The sequence below is a fragment of the Gopherus evgoodei genome, chromosome 9 (assembly GCF_007399415.2).
Source record: "Gopherus evgoodei ecotype Sinaloan lineage chromosome 9, rGopEvg1_v1.p, whole genome shotgun sequence".
NCBI lineage: Eukaryota > Metazoa > Chordata > Testudines > Testudinidae > Gopherus > Gopherus evgoodei.
The window spans coordinates 69,508,212-69,527,914 of NC_044330.1; the positions used below are offsets into that span (position 1 = coordinate 69,508,212).

The 19,703-nt window shown below is 49.6% G+C and overlaps 1 protein-coding gene across 3 annotated transcripts in view; it reads left to right on the forward strand.

Annotated features, from left to right (window-relative positions):
* The first annotated feature begins 5,987 nt into the window (after positions 1-5,987).
* Positions 5,988-19,703, forward strand: part of GLRA4 (glycine receptor alpha 4) — a 49,364-nt gene continuing 35,648 nt past the window's right edge. For 2 of the 3 annotated variants that reach the window (XM_030576324.1, XM_030576326.1), the window contains exon 1: positions 6,758-6,924. In XM_030576324.1, the coding sequence (XP_030432184.1) occupies positions 6,854-6,924 (71 nt within the window). In that variant the 5' untranslated portion in view covers positions 6,758-6,853. Of the gene's footprint in view, positions 6,062-6,757; positions 6,925-19,703 lie in introns of those variants that run through there. The other variant, XM_030576325.1, reaches the window with a different exon arrangement.

Sequence of the window (19,703 nt, forward strand, 5' to 3'; positions counted from 1 at the left end):
GTGCCATGTGACTTAGCATCAGGGTCTCCGTGAACTTTCTCCACAGCCTGAGCCATCTGAAAGAGCTGCCTTGTAAATTGCTCTTACATTCTCTCCTCTCTAAGCTCAACTCCCTCAGGCTGGGAACACTCTAATTGAAGCCATTTGAAATTCTCACTGCATGCTGCTGTCATCCTCTGCAATTCTCAAAACTCCTACCTCTAGCCCTCCCCTCTCACTCCAACTCTTTTGATTCAGCCATGTGCATCCAAGCCCCAGAGGTGGCTGAACTTCAGTGGTGGGCAAGGCTTAACTCTGGGGCTGTCCTTGCCTGACACTTCAATGCTATTTATTTTAGAGATGGAGCCCTATGTGTAAATGTGAATTTGGAATCAGACCAGAATCCCCAAAGTTCAGGGGGTCTGTGGATTCAGGCATCCAGTTAAACCTATTATAGGACTGTAACACATCCTCTGCCCGCCCCTCTTCCTGGGGCCCACTGGCTGCCCCAATAAAACACAGAGGCTTCTCCTTCTGCAGCACCCATGGCTTTATTTGCACGTGTCCTCCTACCACCAGTGATATGTTATATACAGAGCAGGCCGTACAGTCTCCTCTTCCACCCAACATCTGCCCTCAGCCCAGCAAGCAAGAGAGAGACCTTCCCCTGGCCATCCTCCCTCTTCTGGCTACCAGCCAGCCTTTATAACCCTTGAACTCTCAGGCCCACAGGTGCAGCTAGTTCTAAAGGCCAGGCACCAGACTTCTCCCCAGCCCCAATCTATTTCCCCTGATTGGGGCTGGCTGAGCAGGGGCTAAATAGGTGCCTTTGCACCAGCACCCTGCTATAAGGACAAAGGTTGATTCACAACATTCCCCAAAGTGTGTGTGCATGTGCATGCACTGAGCAAAGCTGGGATCTGGTATTGGAATTCTTCCCCCCTCTGGTTAGGACAAACATTGACAGCTTAGACAGCTTGTTTAAAAGCCATAACAAATCTGTGATCATCTAGGACTTCATGGTTCTCACTATTCCTCACATGCAGAACTTCATAGCAGCAGCAGGAACGGAAGTCAGCACCTCCTTCTCTAAAAGCCTTTGAACTACAGGAGAATCTCCATTACTTAGTAGCAATATAGGACCTATGACACACAGCGGAGCAGTTCCCATTCCATCCGGTGGAGTGCAATTGTGACATATACACGTTGCTTCCTTTGAGACAGTCAGGGAATTGCTCTTAGTACTAGATATCAAAAGCAGTTTGCAATCTGCAAATAGCAGGATAGCCAATCAGAATTCAAGTCAGAGGAGAAAACAAAAGGCACCCATGAAGTGTATTTGCAACCTGCAATGCACATGATATCTGTCTCCTGTGCATTCTGCTCATATGCAGTATGGAAACATTGATAAAAGCAGCATGTTCTGAAAAGAATACATAACAACAATACCCTGAGGTGGAGATGGCCTGGGGCTGAGTTTCCTGTCTATTCAGTATCCCACACCAGAACCCACCCACCTCAGAGCGCTCTCAATTTCTGTCTTGGTCCGTAACTTGCATGACCGACCCCCCTTACAGAAAGGTTAGATAAGAGATATATAAGGATCTCTTAATTTGCCCAACTTTTACTCTGTCCTACATCCGTTGCAGCCTGTGGAAATTCTTCCTTAGTAAAGATTTGAGGATTGGACCTTCGCTTATTCAATGAGCTGGCTCTTCAGGATTCCTCTGGATCTAAGGTGTTACATCAGTGTAAAATTGGTATCATCCAACCCTAGCAAGAGTCAGTTCTTCCCCTTCAAATTAAGTCTTCCTAAGAGCCTGAGAAATCCCTACTGTTTGGACACCCGGCCCAGCCTGTGTGATACCTAAGTCCTGAAGCCGGTCGCTCAGACTGAGCATTTCCAACCCAGGTCTAGCACCTAAATCCTCTCTCCCTACAAAAATGACCTGTGGCTGGGAATGGATGTCGTCCCCTCAACTGGGCTGGAAAGTGGTTTGGCTGCTATTGTGATCAGAGCTAACCCATTTCAAAAAGCAAGCCTGGTGGACAGAGGGGACCAAGAGAGCTTCTTGCAGTGGGTGTGGAAAACAGCATGAGTCTGACTACAGTAAGGCCAAACTGCTTCCAGCCTTGTTTGGGAAGGGGGAAGAAACAGGGTGCGGTATCTGCAACCACAAATCATTCAGCCCCTGGCCTAGCAAGGCCCAGCTCCTGACTGAGGTACTACATGCCATCCATACAAAGAGTAGCATTTGCCCATGCACTGAGGGAATTAGGCATCTAGATACCTTCAGAAATCCACTCCCACCAGGTGTTTAGTCCCTCCTGGGAGATGAGGCCGGCCAGGAGCACCCATGACAGCAGCCGACGGTACAGTATAACTGGTAACCATCACTGTCAACTTGCAAAGCAGCAGACGGTACAGTATGGCTTGTAACCATCTTTGATAACTTGCAAAAGTCAAGGGGATGCTGCTGTGTAGTGCTGCAGTACCGCGTCTGTTAGCAACATCCAGTAGACATATGGTGACAGTGAAAAAAGGCTGAACAGGCTCCATGGTTGCCATGCTATGGCGTCTGCCAGGGCAATCTAGGGCGCAAAATGATTGTCTGCCATTGCTTTCACGGAGGGAAGATTGACTGATGACATTTACTCAGAATCACCCACGACACTGTTTTTGCACCATCATACATTGGGATCTCAACCCAGAATTCCAATGGGTGGGGGTGACTGCGGGAACTATGGGATAGCTATGGGATAGCTACCCACAGTGCAATTCTCCGGAAATCAACGCTAGCCTCAGTACATGGACGCACACTGCTGAATTAATGTGCTTAGTGTGGCCGAGTGCACTCGACTTTATACAATCTGTTTCCAAAACCCGGTTTTTGTAAAATCGGAATAATCCCGTAGCGTAGACATACCTTCTCTGACCCCCAAGCATGGAAATCCCTCTGAGGACCGCACTGCCTTAAATGCTGTTGGGCATTGAGCGCTGTCCAAGTGCTGAAGCCTGGTTCCAGTGTGAAAGCTGCTTTCCACTGCCCCTAAAGCCCCATTCCACAGCCTTGCAGGGAGAATGACATCGCCTTGAACAGAGAAAATTACCTGCAAGGAAAAACCCAAAACACAGCAGAAAGAGTCAGCCTGCTCCTCAGAGACACGCAGAGGCCTTGCCCTCCCTGTTAGCACATTCAGTAACAGGACTGCACAGTTCTGTGAAAGCAGCTAAACTCCCTGTAATTTCCCCCAGGTCAAATAAACACACTGCCAGCACAGAGTGGCTCTACCCTCAGGATCTCCCTGGAATCACTGCTTGCATAAAAAGTGCACCCGTCCTTTTAAATAAAACTGAGAGGTGCATGGGGCCAGGTCTCCAGCAGCCTGGAACCACAGAGCAGGGTTGAGGGCTAAGGGGAAGTTTCTAGAGAACTGTTTGCAGCCATGTATTGAGATCAAATCCAACCGCCTCTTCCCTGCCATAACACTACCACTGTCACATTGATTGTGAAGCAATGGTTCACTTAGCAGCATAGTTTAAATGTCCTGCCAACCTTTCCTCCAGAAATCCTGTTTTTCAGGGGTTTTATCACTCAACCACTTTAAACCATGTTAGCTGGGCACTCAGTACATTTACCTGCCTGGATCAAAGATATATACTCTAAAAAAAGGGGTGATGCCAAATTTTATGTCTAGCCTAACAAAGGAGGGCAGCTCCTGAGCTGGCTTAAATGAGCACAACTCTGTTGAAAACAGTGGTGCTAGGCTGGTTTACACCAGCTAAGGATCTGGCCCCTATGGGGATTTTTTTTGTAGGGGTGACAGGGGCCTGTGCAGGAATAAAAAATTGATAGCTTTTGGAGGGGCACATTCTGTGCCCACCCCCCCAACCCTGGGGCCAGAGTTCTGTTCCCCTGTCAAATACGGGAAGGATGGTCCCCTGCTTGCCCCCCTTTGTGCACACTCTGAGGTGTGATGCTTTCTTCTGTCTCTTCCTCCTGCCTCCATCAGCACCTTTCATCCTCAAGGTGTGTTGAGTCTCCCCTTATTAATAGAACATGACAAATATCCTGCCATGATAGTCTGGAATGCTGTCTGTTTGCAATAGTGTTGTTGCAGGGGATGGGACTGTTGCTGGCAATTGCTCCAGTAATTTTTTTAAACAAGCTGTCTCCAAGAAAGGTTGGATCCCATTCTTCGCAAAAGTACAACAGTACAGCAAGGATCCCAAAGTGTGCAGTTCACTAGCAGGATACTACCAGGGCTTGGGGCTATTCCTGGAGAATGTTGTTACTAAGGAATACAGCTCCAGCCAGAGCACTGGCCACTGTGAGTGCTTGTGTAGCAGCAAGCCTTCTCCTTCCCCAGGGGCCAGAACATTGCTCGTTCAGCCCTCCACACCCTGGCTGGGTCTGGGGAGTATACGGAGAAAGGCAGGGCCCTGGCTGTTCCAGGTGCTTGTTGTCTGCAGAATGCTACAAGCTTCAACTGCACCGCTGGGCTGTGCACGAGTGTCTTTCACTGTTTACACGGAAAGGTCTAAAAGTTAGGAGTCAGGGATGACTGGGGAGCAGCTGCACTGGTGGAGAGCAGCTCATTTTGACTGTCCAAGAAGATCACCCACCCTGGATGCCCTGATTAGTACTCCCCCAAGTCCCACGGACACTGACTGGAGCAGGGGGCGGGTTTGTAGCACCTCCAGCCTATCTCCTAACTTCCAAAAGCCCCAACAGCATTTCAGTGGCTGTTAGAGTTCCCCTTTGATTTCCATGCTTGTGTGTTTGACATTTTCCTTTTGCATGAGATTATTTTCCATGCTGCTGAGCTCTGTACAGCACCGGCTGACTCAGAACCTCAAAGCACTCGCTTTCCTGGGAGGTAGATAAGGTTTAGCTCCATTTTACTGCTGAGGAAACAGGGACATGGGAAACATGGCCCTTGCTGGTAAGACATTGGACTTGGAGTCCACAGACCTGGGCACAATGCTTGTCTCTGTCCCAGGCTTCCTGTGCAGCCTTTGGCAAATCATGCGCCTCTCTTTGTGCCTCAGTTTCCCACTCTGTAAAATGGGGATAATACTACTTCCTTTCCCCTAGATATAGACTGTATATTTAGACTGTAAACTCTCAGGGACAGGAACTGTATTTTTCCTAAGTGTTTGTGCAGCATCTAGTATGGTGGGGCTTCAACCTGGATTGGGGCTTCTCACATTTCTGTAATGCAAACAATTATAGGAGATTTGCGCTGGATTAGATGTCAAATCAGCGGATGCAATGGGACTAGAACCCAAGCAGCCTGCCTCTGAGTCAAGTGATCCTTGCTAACAGGCTACACTTCTCCCCTTTTCAATGGGAAAAAAACCTCGCAGGAAACTATAGACAAAGATCTACATTTTCTATATCTATCGCTCATTTTTCCTCATTAAAAAACCCCGAAACTCAGCAGAGAGCTTTCAAAATCTGTGATTTGGCTTTTTTAAGAAAGAGAAGCCAATACAGATGCAAAAATGTGCTTTTGAAATCTGCGACCATCTGGACTCATGGGATGGAAATTGTGCCATTCAAAAGGGAAGATGCTAGCAGGCATTATGGATCGGAGCCAATGCCCAGTCAGGACCCTGGGAATATTTCCATTGACTTCAGTGGGCTTTGGATCAGGCCCTGCGTCACCTTGGGTTTCATTTATCCAGGGCCAGAGAGGATTTTCTGTGGTTTCTAGTATTCCCAGTGGCAATTTAATGAAATAACTAAACAATGAGAAAGGGGCAAGCCAAGGAAACAGCAGCACAGAGGTGAAGTGATTTGCCCAGAGTCATATGAAAGGTTAGGACCAGAACCCAAGGACCAAATTCTCCCACAGAGATCTGGTGTATATAGGGTGTGTCTGAGAGCAGGATCTGAGCCTAGATTCTCTGACAGCCGGGCTTGTGCTGTAGTCAGAAGAGAGTCATTCCTTCCGAGCCCAAACCAAGCTGAGGGGCTGGCCTTACTAGGGAGATGGAAGGAAAATGCTGCTGATCAGGAAAGTGCCAGGAAAGCCGAGGAGAAGGACCTGAAAGGGAAGGAGAAGGGGGCTGCAGGTGAAAGCCCTGTGTCCTGGGGGCTCTGCGGGAGAGCACAGCGGCTCTAGTCCAACACAGGTTGGCCCTGGGGGGTTAGACTGATGTCATCAGCTGCCTTGGGTGTGGGGCCAGTCTTTCATTGTGCCCTCCCAGAAAGAGGGCTAGAGCGGGGGAGGCCGAGCCCACAGCTCAGGGCGGAGAGCGGGCAGAGATCCTGCCCCGGCACCAAAGTGCTTCAGAGCTAGGCTACAGCGAGGGCTGCTTAAGGCACTAGCGGGACTGGCCTCGCCCGTCCCCCGGGAAGCTGGCAGCGGGAGGACGCCCAGCTCCTCCGCCCTGGCTTTCTCCAAGCTGGGCTAGCGAGCGGCGCTGGCACTTGCGGTAGGACTCCAGCTCCGCCAGAGGGAAGCTGCCAGGCGGGAGTCCCACGGATCAAACAGCTGCAGGCTGGATCGAGCGCCTCCCCAGCACAGCCCAGCTGCTCTGCACCCCGCTCCCAGCTGCCGGGGGCTGCGCCTTTACAGCTCTGCTTCCACAGCCCGGGCAGGGGGGGCTCCTCTCCGCCAGGCTCCGGAGAGCGACCGCTGCCCGCTAGGAGCCCTGGGCTGGCAGCTTTGGGCTGAGGAGGAGACTTCCAGGCGCTCGCAGCGAGGCGGGGGGTGGGGGAAGCAGGAGAGGAAACTCCCGCGGAGGAGGGGGAGGACATGTCTGTGATGAGGCAGGGGGGGTGCGCTCTCCTTCTCGGGCTCCCTGCGTCCCCTAGCAGCTCCTCTTCGCACGCAGAGAAGGGGGGTTCAGCTTGGCCGAGGAATGAAAACTCTCGCCCTAGGCACCGTCTCCTTCTTCGTCTTCTGCCTTCTGCAAGAGCACATCCCGCTCAGGTGAGGAGCAGGGGCTGGGGCAGCGCAGGGGAACACGCACGAGCAGGGCTGGTGGTTTAACTTGGTGGTGGTGGGGGGTCCTGACCTGCAAATCCCACCAGGGATAAGAATTGCCCATTATGGCCCAGAGGAAGGAGAGGAGGGTGGGAATGCAGTTGTCTGTGAAACTTAGCCCCCTCCAGCGTGCTGGGATCTGTGGGCCACACCACTCGGTCTCCCCCTGGGGCTCCTAACGGTACTGACCCACTAGCCTTTGGCGACCAGGCACAAGGGGTGCATGGCGCTGCACAGTGGAGGTGGAAGTGGTGCCTGGCCCCAGCTCGCTCGCAGACAAGGAATAAAGGAGGTTCCGTAGGCAGGCAGTGTGGGGGGGGGACCTGCTTTTTAAAGAACCCCGCCGGGTGCAAGGAAGGGTGAGCTCAGGCGGAGGGGTGGGGGGCTGGGCACTGCCGGGGAGACGCAGGGTGCAGCACTGAGAAGCTCCGTCCACATGCTGCAGGGCAGGAGCCCGAGCGGGATTCTCAGGTTCAGAGTCACTCTGCTGCCCACAGGCTGCGGGGCAGACACCAGGCACTGCCTAAGAGCCCTGGGGAGGGCTGTGACATAACCTTATTCCCAGATTCTGGACCTTAGCGTCCAAAATTTGGGGGTTAGCATGAAAACCTCCAAGCTTAGTTACCAGCTTGGACCTGGTACTGCTGCCACCACCCAAAAAATTAGAGTGTTTTGGGGCACTCTGGTCCCACTGAAAAACCTTCCCTGGGGACCCCAAGACCCAAATCCCTTGGGTCTCACAACAAAGGGAAATAATCCTGTTTCCCTTCCCCCCTCCAGATGCTCCTGGAGAGATACCCAGACACAAGCTCTGTGAAACTACGCAGAGTGATTCCCCCTCTCCGTTCCCAATCCTGGAACAAAAGCACTTTCCTCTTCACCCCGAGGAAATGCCAAATCAGGCTAGCAATCCAACACCCAGCTCTCCCCTTGATTTCTTCCTCCCACCAATTCCCTGGTGAGTACAGACTTAATTTCCCTGAAGTAAAGAAAAACTCCAACAGGTCTTAAAAGAAAACTTTATATAAAAAAAAGAAAGAAAAAATACAAATGTTTTCTCTGTATTAAGATGATACAACACAGGGTCAATTGCTTAAAAGAATATTGAATAAACAGCCTTATTCAAAAAGAACACAAATCAAAGCACTTCAGCACTTATATTCATGCAAATACCAAAGAAAAGAAACCATAGAACTTACTATCTGATCTCTTTGTCCTTACACTTAGAAACAGAAGACTAGAAAATAGAACTACTTCTCCACAGCTCAGAGGAAACAGGCAGACAGACAAAAGACCCAGACACCCACTTCCCTCCACCCAAAGTTGAAAAAATCCGGTTTCCTGATTGGTTCTCTGGTCAGGTGTTTCAGGTGAAAGAGACATTAACCCTTAGCTATCTGTTTATGACACGCCCCCCAAATTGCAGACAGTGGGGAAGCTCACTGGCGGCAATTTCCTTCTAGAACTTGAAAATAAACAGATTAATACAACACATGCACCTTTACATATACTACTAAGTATATAACTAACAGACTTTTACATTTTAAGAACACTTTTTAACTACTGGATTCTGGGAAACTCTCACGGGAGAGTGCATCAGCAACTTTGTTAGAAGCTTCTGTGATGTGTTGAATTTCAAAATCAAAATCTTGGAGAGCTAAACTCCAACGAAGAAGTTTCTTGTTGTTCCCCTTGGCAGTATGAAGCCACTTTAGTGCAGCATGGTCAGTTTGTAGTTGGAACCGCCGTCCCCAAACATATGGGCGTAGCTTTTCCAGGGCGTACACAATGGCATAGCATTCCTTTTCACTGACTGACCAGTGACTTTCCCTCTCAGACAGTTTCTTGCTGAGAAACACGACAGGATGGAAGTTGTGATCTGTTGCTTCCTGCATGAGCACGGCTCCTATACCACGCTCAGATGCATCTGTGGTTACTAGGAATGGTTTGTCAAAATCCGGGGCCCTGAGTACAGGGTCAGACATGAGCGTTGCCTTAAGCTGGGTAAAGGCTTTTTGACACTCATTAGTCCACTTAACGGCATTTGGCTGGGTCTTTTTGGTTAGGTCGGTCAATGGGGCAGCGATTTGGCTGTAGTGTGGTACAAATCGCCTGTAGTATCCGGCCAAGCCTAAGAAGGATTGGACCTGTTTCTTTGACCTTGGGACAGGCCACTTTTGGATAGCATCCACCTTGGCCTGTAGGGGGTTTATGGTTCCTCGACCCACCTGGTGCCCCAGGTAAGTCACTCTGTTTTGGCCTATTTGACACTTTTTGGCCTTAACAGTTAGTCCTGCCTGCCTGATGCGCTCAAAGACCTTTTCCAGGTGGAGTAGGTGTTCGGGCCAGGAGTCTGAAAAAATGGCCACATCATCGAGGTAGGCAACTGCAAATTCTCCCAGTCCAGCTAGTAGACCGTCTACCAGCCTCTGGAAGGTGGCGGGTGCATTTCGAAGGCCGAAAGGAAGGACATTGAATTCATACACCCCCGTATGGGTGACGAATGCTGACCTCTCCTTGGCAGGTTCATCTAGCGGTACTTGCCAGTACCCCTTGGTTAAGTCTATGGTAGAGATGAACTGGGCACGTCCCAACTTTTCCAATAGCTCATCAGTACGTGGCATTGGATAGTTGTCCGGACGAGTTACAGCATTTAGCTTACGGTAGTCCACGCAAAAGCGTATTTCCCCATCTGGTTTGGGTACCAGAACCACTGGAGATGCCCATGCACTGGTAGATGGGCGGATTATACCCATCTGTAGCATGTTCTGGATCTCCCGTTCTATAGCAGCTTGGGCATGAGGAGACACCCGGTAGGGTGGGGTTCTGATTGGGTGAGCATTACCTGTATCAATGGAGTGGTATGCCCGTTCAGTCCGTCCTGGGGTGGCTGAGAACAATGGGGCGAAGCTAGTGCACAGCTCCTTGATTTGTTGCCGCTGCAGACGTTCCAGGGTGGTTGAGAGGTTCACCTCTTCCACGCCACCGTCTTTTTTCCCGTCGTAGTAGACACCGTCAGGCCACTCAGCATCATCTCCCTGGACTGTAAACTGACAAACCTGTAAGTCTCTGGAATAGAAAGGCTTGAGAGAATTAACATGGTACACTTTAGGCTTTAGTGAGGAATTGGGAAATGCTATGAGGTAGTTTACAGCTCCCAGGCGCTCTTGGACCGTGAATGGCCCTTCCCATGATGCTTCCATCTTATGGGCCTGTTGCGCCTTCAAGACCATAACCTGGTCTCCTACCTTGAAGGAACGTTCTCTGGCATGTCTGTCATACCAGGCCTTTTGCTCTTCTTGAGCATCCTTTAGGTTCTCTCTAGCAAGGGCTAACGAGTGTCGGAGGGTGCTTTGTAGGTTGCTTACAAAGTCCAGAATGTTAGTTCCTGGAGAAGGCGTAAACCCCTCCCATTGCTGCTTCACCAACTGTAATGGCCCCTTAACCTCGTGACCATACACAAGTTCAAATGGTGAAAACCCTAAACTGGGATGTGGTACAGCCCTGTAGGCAAACAGCAACTGCTGCAACACTAGGTCCCAATTATTGGAGAATTCGTTGATGAATTTTCTTATCATGGCCCCCAAAGTTCCATTGAACCTTTCCACCAGGCCATTGGTTTGATGGTGGTACGGGGTGGCAACCAAGTGATTCACCCCATGAGTTTCCCACAGTTTTTCCATGGTCCCTGCCAGGAAATTAGACCCTGAATCTGTAAGGATGTCAGAGGGCCAACCTACCCTGGCAAAGATGTCTGTTAGGGCCAGGCACACAGTGTTAGCCCTGGTGTTGCTTAGAGCTACTGCTTCTGGCCATCGGGTAGCAAAGTCCACTAAAGTCAGTACGTACTGCTTTCCTCTGGGCGTCTTTTTTGGGAAAGGGCCCAGAATATCCACAGCTACTCGCTGAAATGGGACCTCAATTATGGGGAGTGGCTGGAGAGGGGCCTTGACCTGGTCTTGAGGCTTTCCCACTCTTTGGCATACCTCACAAGACCGGACATACTTGGCAACGTCCTTGCCCATCCCCTCCCAGTGGAAGGACTTCCCCAACCGATCCTTGGTTCTGTTCACCCCAGCATGGCCACTGGGATGATCATGGGCTAAGCTTAAGAGCTTCTCCCGGTACTTAGTTGGAACCACCAACTGTTTTTGCGGCTGCCATTCTTCCCGGTGTCCACCAGAAAGAATTTCCTTGTATAAAAGTCCTTGGTCTATAACAAACCGGGATCGATTAGAAGAGCTGAGAGGCGGTGGGGTGCTCCGTGCCGCCGCCCACGCTTTCTGAAGGCTGTCATCTGCTTCCTGCTCAGCCTGGAACTGTTCCCTTGAGGCTGGGGTCACCAGTTCTTCCTCAGACTGTGGACTTGGGCTTGGTCCCTCTGGAAGCGATGTAGGTGATGGGGTTGTTTCCGTTGCTGGTGAACCGCTCTCCGCTGGTGCACCTGAGGGTATTTCAGGCTCTGGCTGAGCCTTTTGGGTATGGCTGTCTTTTGCTTTTGCCAGTTCTGGCTTGCTGGCGCCCTCTGGCGTTGAGTTTGAAGATGTGGTTGCACTTGCTGGTGCTGGTTGCTGTTCCAGTTCCGGGCCTGGGACTGGAGATGCTGTGGCTGTTTCAGTGGTAGGCATGGAATCCGGGTCCACTGCCTCTGTCTGGGTCTCTGGTAACACAGACGGGGCTTCTGTGGACGGTTCAGGAACAGGAATGGGTCTGGAAGCTTGCCTGGTTTGGCTACGGGTAACCATTCCCACTCTCTTGGCCCGCCTCACCTGGTTGGCCAAGTCTTCCCCCAGTAGCATGGGGATAGGATAATTGTCATAGACTGCAAAAGTCCACATTCCTGACCAGCCTTTGTACTGGACAGGCAGTTGAGCTGTAGGCAAGTCTACAGCTTGTGACATGAAGGGGTAAATTGTAACTTTGGCCTTTGGGTTGATGAATTTGGGGTCAACGAAGGATTGGTGGATAGCTGACACTTGTGCCCCCGTGTCTCTCCACGCAGTAACCTTCTTTCCGCCCACTCTCAAATTTTCCCTTCGCTCCAAGGGTATTTGAGAGGCATCTGGGCCTGGGGATCTTTGGGGTGATGGTGGTGTAATGAATTGCACTCGCATGGTGTTTTTGGGACAGTTGGCCTTGATATGTCCCAGTTCATTACACTTAAAGCATCTTCCATCTGATGGGTCACTGGGCCGAGGTGAGTTACTGGAGACTGGTGAGGTTGAAGAGTAGGGTATCTGTGGCTTTACTTGGGTGGTATGTAGGGTCTTTGGCTGTCCTCGGTTGTAGGGTTTATGGTCTGTGTGCCCCCTGGGGTAATCGTTTCCCTTGACAGTAGCTTTTTTGCTTTCTGCCAGTTCCATCCATTTGGCTCCAATCTCCCCCGCCTCAGCGATAGTTTTGGGATTTCTATCTTGTATGTACCGTGTGATGTCTTCAGGAACACCATCCAAGAACTGCTCCATTTGTATGAGAAGGTTCACTTCTTCCAAGGTTTGAATGTTGTTTCCTGTTAACCAGGCCTCATAGTTTTTTGCAATGTAGTAGGCGTGTTTGGGAAATGACACCTCTGGTTTCCATTTTTGGGTTCTGAAGCGCCGACGGGCATGATCTGGGGTTATCCCCATCCTGTATCTGGCCTTGGTTTGAAAAAGTTTATAGTCATTCATTTGCGGCTTGGGCATTTCAGCTGCCACCTCTGCTAAAGGTCCACTGAGGTGTGGCCTTAATTCTACCATGTACTGGTCTTCGGGGATGCTGTACCCAAGACAGGCTCTTTCAAAATTTTCCAAGAAGGCCTCGGTGTCATCACCTGCCTTGTAGGTGGGAAATTTCCTGTGCTGTGGAGCCATAATTGGCGCCGGGTTGTTAGGGTTGGCTGGCACATGCAGCCCAGCTTTTGCCAACTCCAGTTCATGTTTTCTCTGTTTTTCCTTCTCTTCATTCTCTTTTTGTTGTTTTTCCATTTCTTTTTGGTGCTTTTCCATTTCTTTTTGGTGCTTTTCCATTTCTCGGCGGTGGGCCACCTCTTCTTCTTCTAGTTTTCTTTTGTGTGCTGCCTCTTGGGCTGCCTGTTCTCTTTGGAAGGCTGCCAGTTTGATGCTTTCTTCCTTTTCTTTTATCTCCATCTCTTTTTGTTTTATTTCCAGTTGTCGCCTGTGTTCAGCTTCTTTTAATTGGTCTTCGGCCTCCATTTTTGTCCTAGTAGACATGGTTCCTGTTTTCTTGTGTTGGGGTGCCCTCCGGTGTTTCTCTGTTGAACTGCAGGCTCTGTTGCCTCCTGAAGTCTGCCTAGCAACAGTGCTTTTTTCCCTTTCTCTCTCTAGCTAATGTTCAATGAAGGGAAACCAGAAAAACCACTTTATTTGCATGCATATAAGTGCTGGTACTTGCCTGCTAATGGGAGGGCTATTGCATGACAAAAGACCCTCAACAGTCTTCTCGCTTAACATGCAAACCACAAACTGCTAGAGAGAGCAGAAAAAAAAAAATTCTCTCTGGTTCCCTTTTAAAACCAAACTGTTTCTCTCTGCTAAAAAGCCCTTAGCAGAGAAAAGAAAAATATAATATTCCTACTGGCTTCTGGATTCTGTCTATATCCCGCCGCTGCCACTCATGACATAACCTTATTCCCAGATTCTGGACCTTAGCGTCCAAAATTTGGGGGTTAGCATGAAAACCTCCAAGCTTAGTTACCAGCTTGGACCTGGTACTGCTGCCACCACCCAAAAAATTAGAGTGTTTTGGGGCACTCTGGTCCCACTGAAAAACCTTCCCTGGGGACCCCAAGACCCAAATCCCTTGGGTCTCACAACAAAGGGAAATAATCCTGTTTCCCTTCCCCCCTCCAGATGCTCCTGGAGAGATACCCAGACACAAGCTCTGTGAAACTACGCAGAGTGATTCCCCCTCTCCGTTCCCAATCCTGGAACAAAAGCACTTTCCTCTTCACCCCGAGGAAATGCCAAATCAGGCTAGCAATCCAACACCCAGCTCTCCCCTTGATTTCTTCCTCCCACCAATTCCCTGGTGAGTACAGACTTAATTTCCCTGAAGTAAAGAAAAACTCCAACAGGTCTTAAAAGAAAACTTTATATAAAAAAAAGAAAGAAAAAATACAAATGTTTTCTCTGTATTAAGATGATACAACACAGGGTCAATTGCTTAAAAGAATATTGAATAAACAGCCTTATTCAAAAAGAACACAAATCAAAGCACTTCAGCACTTATATTCATGCAAATACCAAAGAAAAGAAACCATAGAACTTACTATCTGATCTCTTTGTCCTTACACTTAGAAACAGAAGACTAGAAAATAGAACTACTTCTCCACAGCTCAGAGGAAACAGGCAGACAGACAAAAGACCCAGACACCCACTTCCCTCCACCCAAAGTTGAAAAAATCCGGTTTCCTGATTGGTTCTCTGGTCAGGTGTTTCAGGTGAAAGAGACATTAACCCTTAGCTATCTGTTTATGACAGGCTGGGTTAGGCTGCTGGGACCATACAGGGGTTGGAGAGACTCATAACTGAGCTTCCCCCTAAGGTTTGCCCTATTCTGGGCTTTGACTGCCCAGTGTTAGTGGGCAGTGCCAGGGGCAGGAACCGGGCATCAGGCAGGGATGTGCCCACAGGGTGGTGGTTTCCCTGCCCTCTGAGCCTTCCCTGGAACAGGGAGACCTGCCGGCCTCGGGACACAGGGAGCCCAGCCTGCCTTCCAACCCTGGCCCAGCTATTCCCCCGCAAGTGCCATTAGCCGGAGACACAGAGGGGAATTGGGGCTGCAGCCAGCAATTCCAGACCCCACCAGCCTCCTGCTGACTCTCCAGTGCCCTATGCCCCCAACCTGGGCTGCATGCCCCACCAAATCCTCTGGCATCAACCCACGAGAGGGGAAGGATCTGAGGTAATGCTGAGAGGCTGGAGAAACCCTCCTGGGCATAGGTACTGGAGCTAGGGGTGCTGGGGGTGCTGCTGCACCCCCTGGCTTGAAGTGATTTCCAACACATAGAGGGTTTACAGTTTGGTTCAGTGGCTGTCAGCACCCCCACTAGACAAATTGTTCCAGCACCCCTGCTCTCGGGTCACAGGCAGGGCTCTAAAGAGAACAGGCAACACTGTGGAGCAGGGCTTGAGCAATTCATAGCTCTGAGTTCACAGGGAGAGACAGGAGAATTAGGACCAGGTGGGGTGGGAAGCGACTGCCAAACAGGGGGGTTGTAGCCAAAGGCCACCCTCTCCCCCATGACAGATCTGTTGGCATAAAATAGTTGCAAAAACAACACAGAGGCCTACCCTGGAATTCCTCTTTCATAAGGGACACTCCCAGGTAACTGAGAAACCCCACCTCATCTAAACCCCACCCCACCCTATCCCAGTCCATGGTGTAGGGGGAGTGGCAAGGAAAGAGAACATGGTTAGGTTACCTCTATGCTTCAGATGTTATAGATGGGGTATGAGGGGGGATGGACAGGACACAGACTCTTGGGTCATGGACAGTTCAGTACAAGTTGCAGCAAACTTTGTGTCACCTTTTTCCTCTTCTCTCAACTGATGCACTGAGAGAAACTTGGAGACAGCTGGGAATCTGGGCCTGAGGATCTGGTAAGCACAAAGCCAGTGCCAGGGTTTATAACCGAACATCAGGGTGTGTATTGCTCTGGGAGGTGAATGCCCAGCACTAGGTTTTATAACTGAGTGGTAAGGAGGCGCTGCCCATTGCTCGTTGACTGCAAACTGGACATTTGTCTCCAGGACAGTATGCAGTGCTAAGCAGTGTTTGTTGAATGGGCATGTAGCTAGTTCCAGAGGCAATGGCCTGTTCCCTGCAGTTCCCTATTGCCAGGGCCAGCGCTTCCATTTAGGCGACCTAGGCGGTTGTCTAAGGTGCCAGGATTTGGGGGGGGGCGGCATTTTGCCACCCCCGGCGGTAATTCGGCGGCAGGGGGTCCTTCCGCGCTCCGGGTCTTTGGCGGCAATTCTGCGGTGGGTTCTTCACTCGCTCCGGGACCCGCCGCTGAAGTGCCCCGAAGACTGGGAGCGTGGAAGGCCCCCCCCCGCCACCAAATTGCCGCCGACTGGGAGCGTGGAAGGACCCCTGCCTAGGGCACCAAAAAACCTGGCGCCGCTCCTGCCTATTGCACATGCAACAGCACTAATGGATCGATCCTTCCATTTGCACTGTGGAGGAGGGAGAATCTTTCATCCTCCTCTAAAGTGAGGGCGCAGGTCACTGGTCTGTCCGGCAAAGGCCTGACTTAACTCTTTGCTGAGCTGGTTTCTGGAACACAGTGGGTTTCCTATCACTGGGCTGCCCCACACCTCACAGATTCTCTTCCAGCCTTTTGGTCTCATCCAAGCTGCTCATGCAACAAGCTAATATGGAAAGAGATGTTGTCAGGTGCACATAGGAATTAAGCAATATAACTTGATAGGCAGGGTTTTTCCTGTTGACTCTAGCCCAGGCTGTGTCTTTTTGGGTGACTATAGCATAGGCAGGGATCAACACTTGCCTTGGGCAGTGCTATGAGGTAACCGATTGACTTTTATTTTCCCAGAGACCCAGCATGCTGTGTTTTACTGCTCTTAGGAAATGGAATTTGCAGCTGCAAGTAGGGGCAGCAGCATCACATGTGCCTAGAACTGGCATGATAGCAAGCAAGGATGTAGCATCACTAAGAGCTAGTGCCAGAGCTCCCTTGGGCCCAACCATTTCTTGTGTGTTACAGCACGCCCTTCAATATGTTTAGTCAATGTCTTTTATTTTGTTCCTTCAAATGATCATTACAGATTGACGGAGGGAGAGAAACTGACAAGCAAATGTAGATTCATAAAAATATACCGTTTGAGATCAGTTCAGATAAGTCTCCATCATCCACAGAAACAGTTCAGGAAATAATTCATGTCAGATTCTCCTATGATTTCAGTGCCTGGGGTAAATGTTCACCCCTGTGCTGTTTCACTCCTGCAGTCCCATGAAGCTCTGCCAATATTTTTCACTTCTGGGTATAACTTCCTTAGATATTCTACACCAGGAGTCCCTACGCCGCTCTGTAAATGCACCTCACTCTTGTCCCACAGCATTCTGGGTATTACAGCCCTCCAACCGCACAAACACACCACCCAGTGCAGCCCGTTTCTGCCTTTCAGCATCCCTAAGATATTTCAATTCCAGGACACCGCTGTGCTGTGCCAAAGCACCACACTCTAGACCCATAGCATCCCAGATACTCCAGGCCTAGACCACCCCAGAGCTTGGCCAGTGCATCTGATTCCCAACCTGCAGCTTGACTAACATTCCAGTACTGAGCCATTAAACTCTATGGGTGACCCTACAGCCACATACACTATGTGCAGTAAACAGCGAATCTTATGCACACATACAAAGTGTTTACATAGCTGATATGAATTCTTACAAAATAGTATGAAGTTTGGAATAGTAATCCCATCAGGCCCATTTAATCAGTGGGCATCATTTAATCAGGCAGGAAACTACCGTACAACACTGAAGGGGAAATATCATTGAAGATACTATGCACTGACAGAGATCAATCACCAGTACTGGGTTTAGAACAGAGTGTAAGGGAGCTGAGTGCCCAGCACTGGCACTAACTCTTCTATAATTAATGCAGAGAAGCTTTTTCTGTTTAAAGGACAGCTTCTCCATGTGCTATAGAATCCCCATACTTACTTGGTTTGCCTTGACATTTGCCATGCCTCATGGGGGCAGATGGGAGGTTCATGATCCAAAATGATTTGGCATCATTTGAGCAAGAGGTTCCTGAGATACAGCCTCCTCCAGCTAGCGCATGGCACCCACTGCCCCTTCAGGGAAGCAGTACTGAAAACATCATTCAGCAGAGTTACTCTCCACATAGGTATCGGGGGGGTAGCCGTGTTAGTCTGGATCTGTAAAAAGCAATAAAGAGTCCTGTGGCACCTTATAGACTAAACAATGTATTGGAGCATAAGCTTCGTAAGACGCATCTGACGAAGTGGGTGTTCACTCACGAAAGCTTATGCTCCAGTACATCTGTTAGTCTATAAGGTGCCACAGGACTCTTTGTCGCTTTCTCCAGATAGGATCAAGCCTAACACTCAAAAGACAAGTGGATACACAGCACATGCGCAGATAGATGAGCCCACAGGCTTGCTAGACGACCAGTTTTCACACTGTGGCCACCGAACCTGCACTACAAGTCTGAGTACACCCTGGGCAGAAATCTGAAGGTGAAGCATGGCAGGTTGCTACAATCTGCTTCAGAGCCATCATCTCAGGCTGCATTTATCTCCCTGCAGCGTTCTCATTCAGCTGAGCACAACTTATCTAGCTGATGGGGCCACTTCGCACCTCTCTGAACCTCCAGTGCCGCAGCTGGATGTGCAGAGCCACTTCCTTCCAACCTCCCTGTGTCCTTGCAAGTAGTTCCCCTTTCAGGATTCCCTGATGCTGACGATCTACATTAGCAAAGCAGTTGCTGATGATTAATTTCATGTAACATTATAGCAGAGCGGCTGTTCTACTACAGTTACGACTGAAAAGACTTTTCTGTTTAAAGGAGATTCTTCTAAATTCTCTAAAATTGCATGTATAGCTGGATTGGATTAACATTTGCTGTGCCTCCTGGGGGGTGCACAGCAAGGATAAGTTTCATATTCCAAATTTGGGGTCATTTCCCAAGATACGAGGGGAAAACAAAACAACCCCCGCCCCCAAAAAGCCTCTCAAGGTTCACAGATTCTACCAATATTTTTGTACATATCTGAGGCTCAAAGCATGTCTTATATTACTCTCCTACCTCCAAAACTCAGTTATAAACCCTGAAGCATGATTATAATCCCCATTCCACTATAACAAAATGTACAGGAGTGGGGAGAAGCATTCAGAAATCATGTAGTATCCTTTACCTAGCCACAGTAACATCTCAACTGCAAACCTATATGCTCACTACAGCTTCATACGTGATCACTAACTCCTACAAACAAAAATTCTCTTTCATTAAAACAAAATCAAACCTAGGAAATTCAGTGATGTCAAACTTCATGAGTGCAGAATTCCGGTTGCCCAGTGGTATCTGCTGCCCTTCCCAAATGTCAAGTTCAGCAAAACTCAAACAGCTAATAGCTAAGAAATACAGAGTTAAGGTAAACACCCACTCAACCTTTACTCAGCCCTCTTTGCCTCAATACACCGCAACTCATTCGCATTCTGCCTTTGCACGGTAGCAAACAAGCTATCTACATGGATCTCCACTCAGACACTTCCCCTACTCCAAAGAAAGAACCCCACATCTACTTTTACAGCCCTCCACCATCAGGCACACAGTGCCATCTAACACTGCACTTTCATTTACCCTTCATTAGACCTACAGACCACCCTTATCTCCCACCTAACTCCTTGGATGAGGATTGTTACTGACACAGCCTACACCACACAGTGCTGAAGTTAGCCATACTGGATTTCTCAAGATACACATGAGCCTCTTCCCTACAATCACACACCCAGGGGTCAGGGAGACAGGTCACATCAGTGCTTAATTTGTAATGAAAGAGGTGTCGGGGCTCAAGCAATTTTTTTACTTTCATAACTAATGCAGCACGCCCAGAGGTGCTGGGGCTATGAACTGCCAAGCCCAGAGGTGCCGAGGCTATGAACTGCCAAGCTCAGAGGTGCCGAGGCTACAAACTGCCAAGCCCAGAGGTGCCGGGGCTCAGCTCTGGCACAAA